This window comes from Aquarana catesbeiana, linkage group LG03 (genome assembly GCF_042186555.1).
Source record: "Aquarana catesbeiana isolate 2022-GZ linkage group LG03, ASM4218655v1, whole genome shotgun sequence".
NCBI classification, from domain to species: Eukaryota; Metazoa; Chordata; class Amphibia; order Anura; family Ranidae; genus Aquarana; species Aquarana catesbeiana.
In genome coordinates, this window is record NC_133326.1 from 277,029,457 (window position 1) to 277,049,418 (window position 19,962).

General features: G+C 40.0%; 1 protein-coding gene across 1 annotated transcript in view; it reads right to left on the minus strand.

Annotated features, from left to right (window-relative positions):
* Window positions 1–13,480: 13,480 nt before the first annotated feature.
* WIF1 (WNT inhibitory factor 1) overlaps window positions 13,481–19,962 on the minus strand; it is a 153,632-nt gene continuing 147,150 nt past the window's right edge. Inside the window, exon 10 of the mRNA XM_073620126.1 lies at window positions 13,481–13,859. Within this exon, the coding sequence (XP_073476227.1) occupies window positions 13,738–13,859 (122 nt within the window). The 3' untranslated portion in view covers window positions 13,481–13,737. The remainder of the gene's footprint in view (window positions 13,860–19,962) is intronic.

The following is a 19,962-nucleotide window of genomic DNA, read 5'->3' on the forward strand; positions in this document are numbered from 1 at the left end:
AGAGGGGTGTCCTGATCGCCATACGCAAATCGGTCCCATTTATTTGCAGTAAACAAATAGCAGATCCAAATGGCAGGTACCTAATTCTGCAAGGTACTATTCAAGATACCAAGGTGATGATTATGACTTATTATGCCTTTTCTGACCCATGTCTGCGCCCTGTTGAGGTCCCACCAAAGAGGTACCCTCCTTTTGGCGGGTGATTCTAACGTGACATTGAACTCCTCCCTTGACGACTACCCGTCGGATCACAAACTCCCTTCCCCTGCAGCTAAAACATTTTCACATTCACTGCAAAATCATGACTTAATAGATATTTGGCGGGAGCTCCATCCCCTGGGTAGGGACTACACCCATTACTCCCACCCTCACCACTCTCACTCCAGGATTGACCATATGTTTGTTCTCCGCAAACACCTCCCCTTAATAGAATCAATTTCTATCCTAAAAGCCCCATGGTCGGATCATGACCCCATCCTGACGGTTTGTCACTCCTTGCTTAGCAAACCTCAATACTCCCCCTGGGTGATGAATGACTCTCTTTTGTCCTACAAAGCGATCCTTAATGACATCCACAAAGCTTCTGTGGAATATTTTAGCTTTTACTTAGGGTCAGTTTCGTCTCCCGTCACACTGTGGGAAGCATACAAGGCAGTTCTTTGAGGCCACGTTATTCGCCTAGCATCCAAGTGCAAAAGGGAGAGAGCACAGGCACGCCACGGTATGGAGTCAAAATTGGAGGCCTTATCAATGGCCTTCAAGCAATCTCCCACCCCAGCCAACCGCAAACTCCTAGATAAGGCCCGCACAGAGCTAGATTTATGTTTGACGGATGAGGCAGAACGCACCCTACGCTGGGCCCAGCAAAAATGGTACGTTAAAGCCAATAAATCTAACGCAATGCTAGCTAACAGGCTGCGAACCTTTGCCCCAAAATTTGCTCCCATTGCTCTGCGCATTCGCCACAATACTCTTACTGGCAATCCCCAGTGAGTTCTGGAAGAATTCCGGTATCGCCTCACTAAACTGTATTCTGCACCTGATCACTCTTCCACCCACGGCCTTGATGCCTTTTTGACAAACCTATCTCTACCTTCCCTATCCGAAACCCACACGTCCCTGATGGACCGAGACATACAAGTCTTGGAAGTCCTCCAGTGTATTAAGGAGCTGAAGGAGGGCAAAAGACCCGGCCCAGACGGCTTTACGGCACTTTACTATCGGAAATTAGCAGATGTTATTGCTCCTCACCTAACAAATATGTACAATTCAGTTAAGGAAGGTCACCTCTTCACGCCCAATCTGCTGACTGCCAACGTCGTTATGATTCCTAAATCTGACAGGGATCATTCCTCTTGGGCTAATTTCAGGCCAATCTCACTAATCAATATCGACATGAAAATATTAACAAAGATCTTGGCCAACCGCCTCAACTCCTTTCTTCCATGCTTGATAAAGAAGGACCAGATGGGCTTTGTCCCAAGAAGACAGGCTGGTCACGCTATAAGACGTCTCCTTCAAATACAGAACATTGTCCATAACAGGTCCCTAGAAACAATGTTTTTGTCATTAGATATCAACAAGGCTTTTGACAAATTGTCATGGCCCTACTTGACACAGGTATTTAAACACTATGGATTCGCCACCTCCTTTACACACTGGGTTTCAGCTATCTATGATTCCTCCCAGGCCAAAGTGAAATACTACGGGTTTGAGTCAACTATCTTCCCTATTAAAAGGGGTACCCATCAAGTTGCCCACTTTCTCCACTTTTATTTATCCTGGCATTGGAACCCTTGACGGAGGCCATCCGATCCCATCCGGATATAGCGGGGGTAGAAATAGTGGGTACTCAGCATAAGTTATCATTATTCGCGGACGACATCCTGCTGACCATCACCAAACCTAGAATCTCCCTCCCGAATCTGCTTTCACTTTTGGATACTTTTACCACCTTCTCGGGCCTATCAGTCAACCAAGCCAAATCATAAGCAATGTCGATCAACCTCTCATCCTCTGAGTTTGGATCTGCATTCTCCTTCCAATGGCTAAAATCATTACCCTACCTTGGGATCCGGCTCACCCCAAAATACTCAGGCCTATATCAAGCCAACTTTCCCTTACTGTTTTGGAAGCTGGCGACTATGCTTTCCTCCTGGTCCACCCTTCCATTGTCCTGGTTCGGAAGGATTGCAATCGTACGTATGACTTATCTCCCAAAGTTGCTCTACTATTTTCGGGTCTTACCGGTTCAGGTCCCTTCTTATGTTCTACGCATACATCAACGCAAAATTATGCAATTTATATGGGGCTCTATAAGACCCAGGATCAAGTGGCAGGTGTTGTACGCCCGCAGGATCAATGGTGGCCTCCCACCATTAGGTTCCCAACCTACACACTTACTATACAGCAGCCGCTATTGCCCCACTATCTCACCTCCATGAGAAACAACAATTGCCGCTATGCATTGTGCATCCCCAAATATTTCTAAACACATAACATATGACTTAATTAATTGATATTAAATAATAAATAATATTTCCATAGACATCAGTATATAGAACAACGTGCCGCAAAATTCACAATGCTCCAGCATACGGAAAAGACCCCACATTCATGTGTATATGAATTTAAACATGTGAATTTCACAAAAGTATGAAAATATTAAAAAACCACCACAAAAGATTATCACAAAAAATTAAAAATTATATAGTGTCCAAAAGTCCATGTGCAAAGTGCAATGTGCAATAAATTCAAAGGTTACTGTGCAGCCTTCCTTCAAGTTCACATTTGTCATCCGTAATTCATCGTGACATGATCACCACTTCTGTGACAAACCACCTCCATATGGATTGGCCACTCACCAGATGTTTAATGAACAATGCGCCTTCGGTTCATTAATAGGGATAACCACTCCACCTGGTTCATATATGTGCTGTCCCCAATGCGCTACACATGAGCCTTAGTTTTCCTCATAGAAAATATATGAACAACGATCATTGCGCAATATGTTTAAAAAGCTGTTTATTTTAGCCAAATAAAAAGAATATAAACTCACATTTAAAAGTGCCCTCAAGCCGACACTAAGCTGTTCCAGCAGTTAAGGATGGGTGTAAATGGTAGCGTGGTTACACACATTAATAATTCTTTCACCGAATGTTTTTTTTGAATGCAGCAACTCAAATTTTAAGGGAAATATTATTGTTTGGTACACAATTTGTTGCGCCGGTGACACATATACGTTTATTTCTCAAATGCCGCTATGGGACACCATTGATCTGATGGACTCGAGCCCATCACCCAAGCACTATTGGTCCATGTTTGGCCCACTCTCTCTGATTATGGGACACCATCAAATACTCGGCAGGCTTAATCTCTCCCCACCTCCCCCTACTTCGCCTTCTTTAGTGTCCACTATTTCCACCTGGATGCGATAACCCACTGCAGTTCACGTGGTGGACCGAAAATGGCTTTGTGGATGTCCACTCTATGTTTACCCCCACCAAGATCATCCCATTGGCAGCCTTACATTCCTCCCATGATATCCCTGTTAGGGAGCACTACAGCTACATACAACTCTCACACTTCCTCCAAACCCTTACAAAATCTCAACCAACCCCCTATATGTTAACCCCCTTCAAAGGCCTTTGTAGATCACGACCCCAATCCTCAGGTTTGATTACTTTAATATATACAGCTATAATAAGCTCCAAAAAACACCCTTGAGACCATACCATCTCCAGTGGGAGGCGGAATTGGGGAAGCGATTGGACCCAGAGGATTGGCAGGTCATGACTATCACACTGTCCAAGTGCTCCAAGAATGTTCTTTTCTTGGAAAATGCCTATAAAGTGCTTTATAGATGGTATTACACCCTGGCCAGATTAGCGAGTTTTATCCCAACGTATTCTCCCCTATGTTTTCGTGGGTGTTCTCAGGAGGGTACGATGGCGCACATTTGGTGGCAGTGCCCCAGGGTATGCAGACTATGGGTTTAGAGTCTACGCACTTCTTCGTAATCTCTTTGAAGCCATTCTGGGGAAACCTATCACAGAATTACTAAGACCAGAACGCCAGTTGGCATCTCATATTTTTACTGCAACTAAATTAACCATAGCAAAGGCTTGGAAAACCCTGGCTTTCAGCTTCAAAGCAGTTAAAAAACGTGTAAGAGATATCATGGTTAATGAGAAGTTGACAGCCGTATTGTCGGATACGCATGATAAATTTCTTCGAACATGGCAATCGTGGGTGGCACACACCCACCCTTCCCGCTTCGATTCAGCACTACTCTCTCTAGTATGTCTCCACCGCTCCCACCCCGTGGACTCCCCTCTCTTCTCACTCTTCTTTCTCTATTTATTCCCCCCTTCTCTATCCTACGCACCTACTTCACCCCCCTTCTGGTCCTCTCCCCTCTCACACCTTCCTCTTATCTTCTCTTTCCTATGCCTCTCTAGCCCGCAGGCTAGGTCCTGCTGGGCTCGGACACATGATGAGAAACAGCTTACGAATATATATTGCCTTTCTTTATTTCCATATCGAAAAGTTATGTTTTACTTTTTTTTTTTCTCACCGCAAATGTTATATAAAGTTTTGCAACTATATCAGCAAACTATTGGAACTTAGCGTTTCACCATACCATTAGTATTTGTTGATCTTATAAGACTGCCACTGAACTTTTAGGATTTTGTGCAAATCCTAGTGTCTCTATTATTTTTGAAATTTGTAGTCTACGCAAACATGTAAACATGCTGTGTCCTTCATTGTCTATATGTATTATTCTTTTGATTTATATGTTCAATAAAACCCTTTGTACAAGAAAATTCCCTCACTTTACCTTAAATTAAACCTGTTGCAAAAAAAGGAAAAAATGGTTAAATTGCCCTGTAAGAGAACAGGTATAATTTGCCCCAGAGCTTAGTGAAAAAGGTGAAGCTCTGTTGTTCTGTTGCCTTCCATCATCCAATCATGTGCAAGAGAAAATGCAGTTTTTTTTATTTTACTTGGATGTGATTGGGTGTACCTCTGGTACAAATTCCATTGCAAAGTGCAAAGCCTATTTGTCTCTTACCTTTCCTCTAATCCATCACTACAACCTCTGTCAGTGTTTATAGGTTCAGAGGATGGAACCATGCTGCAACAGACATAGGAATCTGAGACTTCTGGAAGTGTTGAAAGCTGAAGACACTGATGGAAATTGCAGCACTGTAACAAAAGGGAGGTAAGAGACATGGGCCACCAGAGATGTGAGTATACTATCTTTCCTCTTGCACTTTTGCAGGGAACTTTGATTTGGATGTGGCAGGGTTGTTATAATCGGAAATTCTCTGTAATTCAATGCAGTCAAACCACCTCACAGGGCCAACAGAAGAGTAGTAGTACAGTAAAACCTTGGATTGAGAGTAGCTTAGTCTGAGAGTATTTTGCAAGACAAGTAAATTTTTTTTTATAACTTTTGAATTGATAAACAAGCAATTGTCTTTATATACAAGTAGCCTCATGTCCCAACTTAGTATAAAATAAAAGAGAGATGCCTCTAATGCCCCACACACACGGTCGGAATTTCCAACAGAAAAGGTCCGATGGGAGCTTTTCATCGTATATTCCGACCGTGTGTATGCTCCATCGGACTTTTTACGTCGAAAATTCAGATAGAGAACATGTTCTATATTTTTCTGATGGAACAAATTCCTATCGGGAAAACCGCTAGTCTGTATGCTGGTCCGACGTACCAAAAATGACACATGCTCTGAAGCAAGTATGAGACGTCATACGTGTTGTACCGTTGTACGTGTTGTACATCACCGCGTTCTTGACGGTTGGAATTTGGTGTGACCGTGTTTATGCAAGACAGCTTGAGTGGAATTCTATCGGAAAAACCTTCAGAGTTTATTCCGACGGCAAAAACGGTCGTGTGTACAGGGCATTAGTGTAGCAATATGGTTAATGAAGGTACAACATTTAGCAATTCACATGGTTGCTGATTAAAACAGGCACATCTAAGTATGCAGGCATCCAGGGTAAAGCTGTCCACAAAGACGATCCTCCATACCGCCATTGACCCTATCCATTCCATGCTGTGCTCCAGGTGCGCTTTAAGCCTCACGTTCAGATCGCTCTACTGCAGGGTAGTCTTCCCGGTCATGATTGCAGACTGACAGCTGTGAGAGCGGGCAGTGCGGAGGATGGTCTATGTGGACAGCTTGAACCCAGATGCCTGCATACTTAGATGTGCCTCTTTTAACCATAAACCATGTGAGTTGCTAAATGTTGTACCTTCAATAAATGTAATCATATTGTTACACTTAGAGGTGCCTCTCTTCTCTTTTATACTCTGTAGCTCCTCCTGGATTTTGCTTGTAATCCCCTTGTGGAGGCTGCCATTTGTGGATGGAAATTTTATGGTTACACAACCTGGTCACATTGCCATTATCATTTTCCATCCATCATTCATGGAATATAAACTAAAGGACTTATGAATAAATGGTTGTGGAACGAATCATCTGAGATTCCATTATTTCTTATGGGGAAATTCGCTTTGATATACGAGTGCTTTGGATTACAAGCATGTTTCCAGAACGAATTATGCTTGCAGTCCAAGGTTTTACTGTATTGTACTTTCTGAGGCCTGTGCTGTATAACTTTCTCTCCCACTCTCTGCTTCCTGCATTACCAGTCACAAACTAACTTCCAGTGCAGATGTAAATCTAATTGGTGGGAAACATCTTACCACTGACGTATTTTTGCATCAATTTATGTGACTTCTTTTAACCTTACCAATGCATAATAACATTTTAAGATATGTACACGATCTTTGAAATTTTAATTACACTTACTATTTAGAAGCAAATATCTTTTAATTAGTATAAAATATGTACAAAAGTAAACCATTATAATCCAACACTCAGATGGTACTGCTTACAATCCAAATGGCAATTTTATTTAGTACACAATGTTGTAAAATTTACAATAATGACTAGCAAAGACCCCAGAGCCAGTCTGACATGACTTTACACTGAGAAAATGTGTATACTGTACACTAACTCACTTAAATGCCGAAAACATCTTTCGGTCAATAAAGAACAATAGCACATCTGAAAACTATATAGCCAAATCAGGCCTTATACTTATACATTAAATATTGCAACATATTGATACATAGAGATTATATTTATTACATTATGGCAAGAAGGGTTTGTATAGGTATATATAGAACCACATGGCTGAGTTTGCTGAGAATGGACTACATGTTGAACCATAGTCAGTTCATCTCTAATGTCTAATTTAAAGTGTATGTATAGCCAAGACTATTTTTAGTTTTGGATGGAGTAGGGAAGAATTAGAACCCCTATCAAGTTAATAATGCTGTGTCCTGCTGACAAGATTCACCGTCTCGATTTGTCCTAGTGTTTATTGTCACAGGAACAGAAAGAAATGGGACATCCAATGACATTTTAGCATTGTTATCAGAACAAAGGAAAATAGGAAACTGTCCAATGGTGAAAGCTGTTCTGGTGTAAATTATTTACAAGAGGAATTGTCCTCACTTCTTAGAGGTTTCCTATCAATTCATGTAGCTTAAGTAAAAGACGTCCTCGGTAGGAGACAGCAAAATATAAACCGGCAGGGGTTTTAACCCTTCCCTACTCTATCCAAGATTTGGCTATACATACCCTTTAAAAACCCAACTTCAGCCAAAATGTTTTTAATTTTGGATAGAGCGGGGAATGGTTAGATCTTTTGTCAGGTTATTAATCTCGCTTGTGTCTTTATTTGGTAGATTTCTCATCACTTCCTGTCAGGAAAAGAAGTGACTATAAAATCTCTCCATTGAGCACAGACAGCAACAATGATGTCAATTTGTATCATTTATATCACCATATATTTACTTTCTTGCTGCCTAAACTTTGCAGCATACATGTGGTATTGGCTCCACCATGACTACCCACAGTACTAGTAATAACTGTAAATGTTTCTCTCAGACACTGAACCTTAATTCTCTTAACTAGAATCAATATTAAAGAGCGGGAAAAGTATGCTGCCATACTAAGGCACAAGAAAAATAAATTTATAATGGATATTAATACAAATTTATGTTTTCTTTGAGGCCTAAATGGCAACATATACAGTATGTGATAAATAACTAACAACACAGGACGGTATGATGAAAAGTATTGTATTTATTAAGAGACAGGATGGAAAGAAGTAGGCACCTTCCTAGCATCAATTTCTACAGATGGCCAGGCTGCTAGTTCCATGCTGTATTGTGACAGAAATGTGTGAAAAAATGACCACGTAGCAGCATGACAGATGGCCTTAGGAAAAACACCTGTGAAAGCTGGCTGTGACACTGCCTGTTTTGAATGGGCAGTCAGCACTTGAGGGGGATTTTGCTATTAGCACTGTAAGCTTTGTGAATTAGTATGACAATCCAGGAGGATAAAGTGCTGTTTGAATTCTCTGTGTCTTTGTTAACACTGAAAAGGAGAACAAAGAGTCTTTCTAAAGCCCTGAAAGGTTCTGTAGAGGTGATGTATGCTCTGAAGCATCTGGCCTAATCTAACTTGCGAAAATCTTGGGGCTGTGCATGGTCTTTGAAAAAGGGGAGAACCCAATCTTAGTTGACCTGAAAACTTAACAGAACTTTAAGCACAATCGAGTGAACCAGTGTTGGACCACTCTACCTAGAAAGAAAGTAATATATATGGTTGCCTACACCCCAGGGCTTGAATATCAGAGATCCTGCTAGCCAGAGTAATTGTTACTAGAAACAGAGTCTTCTAGGTCAGATCCAGAATAGAGCAAGATTTGACTAAAGTAAAAGGAGTATTCGCCAAGGTATTTAGAAGCAGGGATAAGTTTGACTGTGTGAATATGTTTTTCTAGTTGGTGTCGACCATGGCTGGACAAGGGCATCAGTTCCTCCAGACTTGAAAAGGTATACTTGCAGACGATCCCACTGGGTACTGAACTGAACTTCCACCAAGTGGAAGAGTTTCTCATTAAGGGTCTACTCGTTGTTGCTATGAATTGACAAGAAAAATAGTCTAACAATGCTGTAGGAAAAATGGTTCGCTGACATTGTCGTAGGCCTGGACTAACGTGAACTTTAGATGTCTGTCCACCTGTCCACCACCAGAAGCTCTTCTGCATTGCAAGGAATATCCTGATGGGTTGGCAAACAGATTCCTGATCCCATTGGGCTAGAAATCCTTTCTGCAAAGGCTTTAGGTGCCAATGGCTCCACTGCATAGGGATGCTGAACAAGAGAGCATATAAAAGCTGCAAGGAACGAGATGCTGAGGGGAAATTGTTAGAGAGGGTTATCTGAGTCTAAACTGTCATGTTCTTGGCTTCTGGCAACAATATCATGCCCTTGGAGGTGTGGAATAGGGCACCTAGAATGACAAGCTGCAGGGTTGGTTTGAGTAGGCTGTTTTGACAGTTTAGAACTAGTCAGCCATACCTCTGTAAAGTTGAGATCAATGTCTGTCTGGGAAATAGAATAGTGTCCCTGTCTCTTGCTTTCAAGAGCATGTTATCCAGATAGTGAAACACGCATACTTCCTGTTCCCGCAGGGAAGTTACAATTGTTACCAGAACTTTGCTAAATGCTCTTGGAGAGGTCAAAATGCCAAAAAGGAAGACATGTGAATTGTAGATGGAGGATGTGAATTGGAGAAAATTCAGAAAAACTGTAAGGATGGGTATGTGTATATATGCATTCCCCAAGATCTATAAAGATCATCCTGTCCCCCCCCCCCCCCCCAGTTTTACAGTGAGAATGATGGAGTGCATGGATTTCATCTTGAACTTCTCTAACTTGATTTGTCTGTTGAGAATGCTCAGTTCTATAACTGGCCTCTAACAGGGAGTGTAAACCTTTCTGATGGAGGGTCAGGACAAACTGCTTTCTGAAGAATTGTCTTGAAGAAAATTTCAAAGAATGATCACTTCTTTCTGGGAACTGGGGAGCAATGGAGTGATGTAGGGTTGTGTGAGCATTGAGTGAGGAGCTTCTTGAAGGACCCGCAATGACTTTGGGTAACTTGGACTTGATCCAGGGTTCTAAACAGTGCTCCACCCATACCTGTGAAAAGACCTTTAGCCTTACCCCACCACACAGGTCTGAATGGGCAAAAGGTCAAAAAGGCTTGTATTTTTTTTGGCAGGGTGAAGTATGCTTCAGTTTTGAAATTTTTTGATCTGTATGAAGATGATTGCTTACTAGAGGGATATTTAGATGTTCTGAGGTATCAGTCCTAAAGGATGAACCCTGACTTACCACCACTCACCCTGTTAATGTTCATATCTAGTTTCTAGCCTTACAGAGAATGACCATCAATGGGGTTTGTGCACCAGCTGTGCTTGGAGGTGGGGGTCTACCTCCCAGTGTTAGAGCCAGAGGGCCCTGGCTAGGAGTAAAAAGATGCAAAATGTTCCATAGAGTTAAATTTCTGGTCAAACACATCACAAAGACATTGACAGTTGGATAGAGAATCCTAGCCTGTTCAGGCTCTAACCAGTGGCTTTGCCTCATAGCGCCTGATTGGGTTCCCGCAGCCAGGCCACCTTTGCCATCCCCAAGGTAGCCGTCAAGGCCCTACTGTGCATTTGCGGGCACCCAGTGCTGTGATGTCACAGGTGGGAGGAACTCTATGAAGAAAGTAGTGTGGAGATGCACATGCAGTAAAGACCAGCAGACAGGTGGATGACCCATTGTGGGGGGAAGTGTATTGTGGGGGGAAGTGAAAAAGCATAAAAATAAAATAAATTTCTATGGCTGCAAGGTTGACTAAAATCCAGGTTTCATGCCTTAAAAATCCACAGAAGGGGTTCCCAGCCTTATTTGCACCATTGATACAATGAAGAACTACAACTTCATCCAGGAGAGGCTGAACCTGTGTGGATATCATTAGCCAGTGGTAGGTAGGAAAATGGTTGGCAAAGCCTTAGTCTGTGAGCATGTTGAGAATAAAAGAGAGAATAAGGGTACTATGTCTAAATGAAACATTTATAGTCATTACTAATTCTGAAGCTAGGAGCGGGACTACTACCACATGTATGCTCCCACACTGGCCCCAGGAAAACATTTTACTAGATCTGGGAAAGGTTAGATCTTCTGACAATCTTTTCATTGCTGTAAATGCCTCCCTGTCCAGGATATGCCTATGCCCCCAGGTCTTGTACATTAGTGGGACAGAATAATAAGGAAAGTCTTTTCAATTGGGTCACAGATTGCAATATGCAAATCTTGTAGGAATATTGCCCCTTCCCCACTCTTTACAAAGTTAAAAATCAAGTGCAATGACTATGTAAAAAGAACAGTAACCCATAGCAACCAGTATGTTTATTTTTCTGGATATACAACAATAAAGAAAAATCGAATTGGTTTCTTGCTGTAGAGAAGATGCCTTGCTCTCTGTGTGAAAGCAGTGGTTCCTCTGTAGAGGTCCAGCATACCCCCTGCTGAGTCAGATCTAGAGCTATTCGGTGATTAGGAAGCATGAGGTTTTCTGAATGCAGAGCTAAAGGTCTCATTTAGCAGTATGTCAGACCTTTACCGAGAGACCACTACTCCACATATAAGTCCAACTCTGCAGTGTCCTTCTCTATGACATGCTGGAAGGGGACCTATATTTTCAGGTTGTGGCTGCTTTCAAAGGAAAACCAACTGTTAGTCTTTTTACGACTTTTGTTTTAATGCACCTGGAATGTTTTTTAGCTGAATTAAAATGAAAATTCAGTTGGGTTTTATGAAGAAACCTGATTGCTTGCAAAAACGAATCTTTGTTTGTGTTTCCTAATTCAGATGGAACATATTTAGGGATCAGTCCTCCCAAAATCAAGTTTTAGTTATTTTTAGATGCTGGAGCATTTACCCCACCAATGGATTATCATATCTTTAGGGGATGCTGGAGGTAGTCCCGTGCCTGTGATCCAAGTATGTGGCAACTACCACTTCAAGTGGACTTCATTCTTTCTATTGGATTTCTAATTTGTTTTAATATATACTGTATAATGCCAAAAAAGTTATGGCAACACCCAAAGGTAGGTGCAAACACCCAGCATCCCAAGGTGGGAAGAAAACATAGCCAGGAACTATAGCAGAGAGATCCAGAGTCCTCAAGAGAGCTGGAAGGTAGCTCACTCTACTAGGTTCTGGGTAGACTGTTCCTCTACAAACCCTCAGCTGTAAACAAATAAGTATATGGGGAATGATTGCCTTTATAGTGTAAACCTTAAGCTGGCCAGAGATGGTTCGAATCTCTGCTGGTTCAGCAGGAACCAGCCAAGATAGAACCATGTATGGGCAGACTGAATGTACCCAAGTTGATAGATTGATCAACTTGGGTAGAACCAGCCTGTCAGATTTTACATACAATCATAGCTAGCAGTTGTTATAGCCACTAGCAATAATCGTGTTCTCTCAGCAGGGATTGCTTCTTTGCCCCCCTGCCGGGAAAACACAATGGTTCTGTAGGAGGGATTCCCCCATCAACACTAACTGTGTTGATGGGGGAATCGAGCGATCCATCTATGGCTGGCTTTACACTGGCACCTCTGATAAATACCTAATCAAGAGAAAAATGACACACACAAAAAAAAAAGACCGTTCTCATTGTTGGATTAAGCAGTGATAAAGTCATTTTGCCACTTTCCCCTCTACAACTTTTTACATTGTTTAGCTGAAGATTACTTCCTTTTCCTCATCCTAACACATCCTGCTTGGTTTGTGTATTTTACTACAAAATGCTCCTTTTATAATGATGCATTGTGCATTGTTGCATAGTAAATGTAAAGCACATCTACAATGCACCCCATTGCAACAGCACTCCATTAGAGAATGTGGAAATACTGGAGTAATCCGCTCCACCAAAACACCTCATGTAATATTAGGCTGGCCATACATTATACAATCTTATGGTACAATTTTCCTTTACATTTACTAAAAAACATATAATATGATGTCAAGCCTAAACAACACTTTCCATGTGTAGGCCCTTCCACTACTTAGTTAAAGGTAAATTTAAAGGAAATCGTACAAAAATTGTACAAGGAAAATGTGTATTGTATGGCCAGCTTAACTTTATTAATCCCTATAACCTTGCCCAAGGGTAAATGCAGATTGGGGGCTCTCCAAATTGCCAATTTAAATGCACATTTGTGCATGACTGAGGCACTAGGCTTAGTGTAAAGATAACGTCTCTCCTATACAAATAGGAGCATTATGCTATGGTGAGTAGAACGTGATGTATTATCTGGAATCTAAACACTGCAGTGTTTACAAGAGGTGAATTATCTCTACATTGACCTCTGATGAATTGATGCCAGTTATATGCAAGCGTGTCCTGATAGTCAGTTTGTACCCTGATGCTCCTTAAAAAAAATAATTGTAATATGTAATTTAACAAACTGCTCCTCCTTCTAATAGATTTAATGTACAACATTTTGGAGACAATGTGCTTCTCAACTCTTATTGGGAATTCCATTTTATTTCTGAAATATTTATCAACACTAGATATATTTTACATATGTGGCTGTAAAACCCACCGAAAAAAGCAGAAACCAGTCTTGGATCATTTAACTGATATAGCGATTGCATGGAATGAAATGATACGTCAGTGGTTTACATTAAAACTAGTAGGATTCAGACCAGTAATCATACAATGCATGAACGGTTAATGAACACTTTGAACTGTGTAATGTAAAAGGTTTCAGATGTGCCGGGCTTCACCAGATATAATTGGACTCGGGTGTAACATGCCTGTCATCAGTCCGTTTGGGAGAAGGTGTGTGCTGTCTGTTCTTGGTGCCTGCTGGCCTCAGGACATTCGTGAGGTTGGCTCCATACCCTGAAAATTACCCAAAGTTCAAGAGACAAAATGAGAGAAACAGACATTCTGTCATTATACACACTTAAACTAATTCTCTGCTGCTTTTAAACACATTGTTAAAGGAGCAAGTCAACCAGTAGGATAATTATTATTTCAAATGCTATATATTATATTTATATGCATACAGTACATAGCCGTCAGACATCTTTTTTCAAATGGTGGCAAAAATAAACACATACAATTTACATTAATGTGTCGTAGATATAAAAGTTCAACAAGAAAGTAAGCAAGCTGGTGACTCCTTACCTTAATTGTGGCAAGCTGCCTAAGGTTAGATGGTCATTATAGCTTTTAACACAAATGCCCTGGCATGGACAATTGCCACGGTAAAAGCCCTACGGTTCTGAAGTTGTATTAAAGTTCTCCATATTACCAAAAGTTCTAATTCTAGGACAATAAACATTGTCATTATTTAGTGTTTAATACACAAATACATGGTAGTTTTTAGGGGAGACTGGCTTGAGTTCAGCTGAATTTGAAGTTGAAGCTTCCTTCAGATGAGAGAAGCTTCTGTGGAGTAGTTCCACGTTCTACACTGTGAGCATGCATTTTCCTGCCTACTAGTAATAGAAATCTTGGATATTTGTTGTAGTAATTTATATCACAAAGACATAACCAGTGATGCAGAGAACAAAACAGCTTTATGTATTAAAGTCAGTACTAACCACAGGTATTATTTATATAATAGCCACTGATCAGATTCAAATCTACTTTTATTTACCTTGAAATAATATATATAATCTACTCTTTGATATATGAAGAGCATAAAACTTTCCCCATCTGAGCAAGAGTAGCTTGCAGTTCAATAAACCAACCGCCAGACAAGTAGAGATACACTATAGTGCCAGTTACTATGTTATTTTTAAGTGCCTACAATCCAGCACCAAATGTTTTAAAGTAGGCATTTCAGCAGGGAAAGCAAACCTATTTTTTCTTATTATCTAGCTATCACCCATAGCTATGACCCAACATTTGCTCCTAACGCCTGATATTCTGGCTCTAAGCCAAATGGTTCCTTAATCTGTAAACACCAATAATCCTACTGTCCCCCAAAATGAAACTAGTATCTGAACTATCATGCCGATACTCACCTTGTCAGGATAATGCTTATCTCAACAGGAAAATATGTGCTTAAACTTTTGTACCAATTTACCATTTTTTTCTATGAATAATGGCAAGTCATTGTGATGCTAATTTAGCTGTGCCCAAAAGTTCATTTACCAGGGACAGCCCAGACATTTACCAATGAACCAAGCAGAATAGACATTCTGGATAGTTGAATAGTTGGATACTACTCACTCAAGTATTCCAGTACTACACGGTAAGCAGCAATCATTACACTGCCCAGTGCTATGAGAAGAAATCTTCTCAAGGGGGACATAGTAATTAAACATAACAGAGGTTGAAATTTTTCCCCACCGTATTTAAAAGTAGAACATAACATGTCTTTTTAACAATGTTTTGTACATTTTATATATTTTATGTTTTCTAAAAGTATAAAGGTGTCTTATTTAGGAAGTCTGTCATTTATACAGAGTTCATTAATAAATTATTCGATTCAAACTGCTTGGTTTATGGTGCTTTTCTTTTTGATAGTGTGGTTTCAATCTCAATTTAATTTATGCTAAAAGTAGAACATACATTGTGGTTGCAGTTCCATGTTGAATCATATATTTCTTCCCTTACATTTTAATAGATTGAATATATAATTTTAAAAAAGCTATAAGATGCACTTACTATACTAGAGAAAGTATTATTTAGAAAAGAAAATAAATCTCATTCAGGTCAGTTAAATATTGTATGGATTATTCTCAAACTCTACCTTGTCATTACTGGCTACAATTTCATTGATACTGATGTAGGACTCACCAAGCCCTTACTAAAAGCTGACTCCTATATTTCTTCCTCTAATATAATCACAGGATCAGTCTTAACACTGAGGTTTATGTATGGCAATCTTTATATAGCTAAATTGGCCCAGTTTGGACCAATGTAAGTATGCATGTGCCATATCTGTGGGATCCCTGTGAAATCTGGAAATCACTATAGTAGGCACTGCTACTATTTTCTCAATGAATGCAAAGAGTTCTCTGATTAGACCAGGTAGAAAGTTGAGATGGTGACAGCAGGATTCCCACCTTGTCCAATCAGATAACACTTTGCAATCATTGAGAAAATGCAAAGTTTTCTCTGAATGGCAACCAGATCGAGCAAGCAAGCAAGCAAATGTTCACCAAGCAGCAGATTGCTACTTGACATGAGACCTGAAAATCAGTGGCAATCACTGTAGTAGAGGTGCCTACTACAGTGATTTCCAGCTTCCATGGAGATGCCACAGGTATTGCACATACTGTACATACTTACATTGGTCCAAGCTGGACAAATGTAACTATGTAAAATTGCCATACTTAAACCTCATCTTTAAAGGCTAAAGGCTCCACCTTTTGCAGCAAATTGCACCCGTACTTAGGGCATAACATTTAACATGTTGCTAAGCAACCCCCCCACCCCCAGACTGCCTTCACCCCCATGACATCGCGTGGGGGTTCTTCTGCCCTACAGCTGCTGTCACTTTTGAAATCGGTGTGAATGAACTGCTAGTGCCGTCCACCACCATGACAGATGCAGTTATAGTTCTCAATGTTAGACATTGGAGTGGATTTACTAAAAGCAAATAGACTGTGCACTTTGCAAGTGCAGTTGCACTCATATTCCCAAGAGCTTAGTAAATGTAGTAAAGCTCTGATGATTATCATCATCCAATCATGTGCAAGCAAAAATGTTTTTTTTTTTTTAATTTTCTTTGCAGGTGATTAGGTATTTTTTACAAAGTGAAGCTTCACCACATTACATTTACTAAGGAAAATTAGTGTAAATACACTTGCAAAGTGCACAGTCTATTTGTCTTTACTAAATCAACCCTATTGACACTTCCTCCAGTTTAGTAACAAAGTGGAAGAAGAGTCTGCAGGAGCATCGCACTGCACCTTTATTTCACTGATCATACTTTGCAGGCTAATGTAAAAAAAAAAAAAAAACAATAATACATGCACATTTATGCATGCAAAATGTATGCATTTAATGTTGTAAAGAAAAATTTGCAGCACTAGTAGCTATGCAAAAACATGAAAATATCTGACCTGGAACAAAACAATTTCTAGGGGATATCTCTAATTTTATCTTAAGCTCTTATCTTATGCTGCAAGCTGCTTCGCACATAGTGTGAACCCAGCCTTGATCAGATGAGATTGAGGATGGGATACCTGGGAAGTCTAATATGTAGTGTACTGGTAACATATTCGAAAATTCTGGCAGTCTTTGAAAACCATAGATGACTGCAGATAGACATGGAAAGGTCAATAACATGTTAATGGAATTAAATGAAAAAACTGGCTAACAATCATGTTTATGATCCTTTAATGTAAGTAGAGATTTTGTTTAAGCATACATACAGTTCATGTTTTGCCGCCTTTAAACTAGTAAGAACATTCTTTCAAACATACACATAACAGAGTTTATAAAATGATAAACACTTTTCCAAATAGTTGCACATGTACAGACATTTTTCATCCTGTTTACATGTGCAGTATTTGGTAGAAGATAAATACAATGCCCCGCATACCTTTGCAAGAAACATATGTTGAAAAGAAACATATCATTTAAATGCTGCTGTTATGGACCAATGTCACAAACCACAGATCAATACAGATAAACAGAAACATAAACAGATAAAAACATAGTATGAAAATGACTGCCCTCTTCTTACCTATTCGGAACTGTATTTATATGGTTCCAATATTTCAGGTTTCACCTTTCATTTTATGGACAAAGTTATGGAACAAAAAAAAATGATGTTCTTATTTTTTCTCCCATTTCAAGAAAACCTCCAAAGTCTCTTAAAAAGTGTCCCTCAGTATACTTATTATAAAGTTTGTTAAAGGGCAGCAAAATAAAAATATGTATTTTGTGCTATGCATACAGCCATGGCCAAAGGTTTTGAAAATTACACAAATATCAATTTTCACAAAGTCTGCTGCTTCAGTTTTTTATGATGGATATTTTGAATATACTCCAGAATGTTATGAAGAGTGATCAGATGAATTGCATTTAATTACAAAGTCCCTCTTTGCCATGAAAATGAACAGCCATGACTAAAGAATGGTACAAAAACATCCTCCGAGATCAACTTCTCCTAACCATCCAAGAACAGTTTGGTAATGAACAATGCCTTTTCCAGCATGATGGAGCACCTTGTCATAAGGCAAAAGTGATAACTAAGTGGCTTGGGAAACAAAACATCAAAATTTTGGGTCCATGGCCAGGAAACTTCCCAGACCTTAAACCCACTGAGAACTTGGGGTCAAGAGGTGGGTGAACAAAAAAAACACAAATTCTGACAAACTCCAAGCATTGATTATGCAAGAATGGGCTGCCATCGGTCGGGATGTAGCCCAGAAGTTGACTGACAGCATGCCAGGCAAATTGCAAAGGTATTGAAAAAGAAGTGTCAACACTGCAAATATTGACTCTTTGCATAAACGTAATGTAATTGTCAATAAAAGCCTTTGACACTTATGAAATGCTTGTAATTATACTTTAGTATACCACAGTAACATCTGACAAAAATATCTAAAGACACTGAAGCAGCAGACTTTGTGAAAATTAATATTTGTGTCATTCTTAAAACTTTTGGTCACGGCTGTAGATTTAGTATTTGAAAAAGGCCAGCATGCAACAAACAGCAAAGATATTTTATTATCTCTAATAACAAATAATACTTTAGATATATTATGATAATTAGGGACGAGCCGAACACCCCCCGGTTCGGTTCGCACCAGAATACCTCGAACAGGCAAAATGTTCTAGCGAACATGCTAACCCTATTAAAGTCTTTGGGACACGGACATGAAAAATCAAAAGTCCTAATTTTAAGAGCTTATATGCAAGTTATTGCCATAAAAAGTGTAAGGGGACCCGGGTACTGCCATAGGGGACATGTATCAATGCAAAAAAAGTTTTTAAAACAATAGTTTTTTCAGGAGCAGTGATTTTAATGATGCTTAAAGCGAAACAATAAAAATATTCATATTGTGCCTGGTGGGTCCCCTTAGTCTGCCTTAGTGGCGCATATGTGTGGTGTATAGAACATGCCGCAGCAATATTGACATTTCTAAAGGAAAAATTTCACTCAAACTTGCTCGTGACTGTAATGTATTGCTGGCTCCTGGGTATATAGATGAAAAACGAATGAAAAAAATGGCGTGGGGTCCCCCCAGTCCATACCAGGCTCTTCAGGTTTTACATTTTGAAGGGAACTCCACACCAAAATGTCATTGCTCGCCCTTCCTTTAGAAAATGTCAGTTTTTGACTTCCATGCTGATTTGATTTTCAATACTCTTTGTGCTACTAGCCCTGAGCAAGTATTCAAATCAGGAGTTTGTCTGCTGTGTGCTTGTTCTTGATCAGTGACTTAAAGTAGGGAAAGAATGGAAAATAGTCCATTCAATTTATATTCATTTAGGTAGTCCCTCAAACTAGAATGCCAGGGGTAAAGGAAAGGTTAGGTAGTAATCTTAACGTCTGTCCATGTCCCTGTTGGGGAAGCTTACTCTATATTTCTGACCACTTTCCATTGGCACCAGGGCAGAAAAGGTGATGGGAAATGAAAAAAATTATAAACCGGTTAGTGGTAATAGACATGTGTATGGCTAGCATACAAGATTGTAATTGCTTCTGACTTTTGTATCCTTCCTTTAAAGTGGTTGTAAACCCTCACATACCCAGTGAAGTGATTAGCCAAGCAATACCCAGTAACATGACTAGCCTCAGGGGATACACAGAGATTAAACAAATCCTCCTACATAAGTAGTACCTGTGTATCTGCAGTCTTCTCTTCTCTACATCTGTTCAAAGTCCAGAATTTATGCAGCTTGTCTGAGCTTCCAGAAGGCAGGGGGCCAGCAGCTGAAGTTACACTCTGCAGAGCTCAATGACAGCTGATTGGAGGAAAGGGACATACCCCTATTCACACAGAACATAGGAACAGAAGCTGTCAATCAA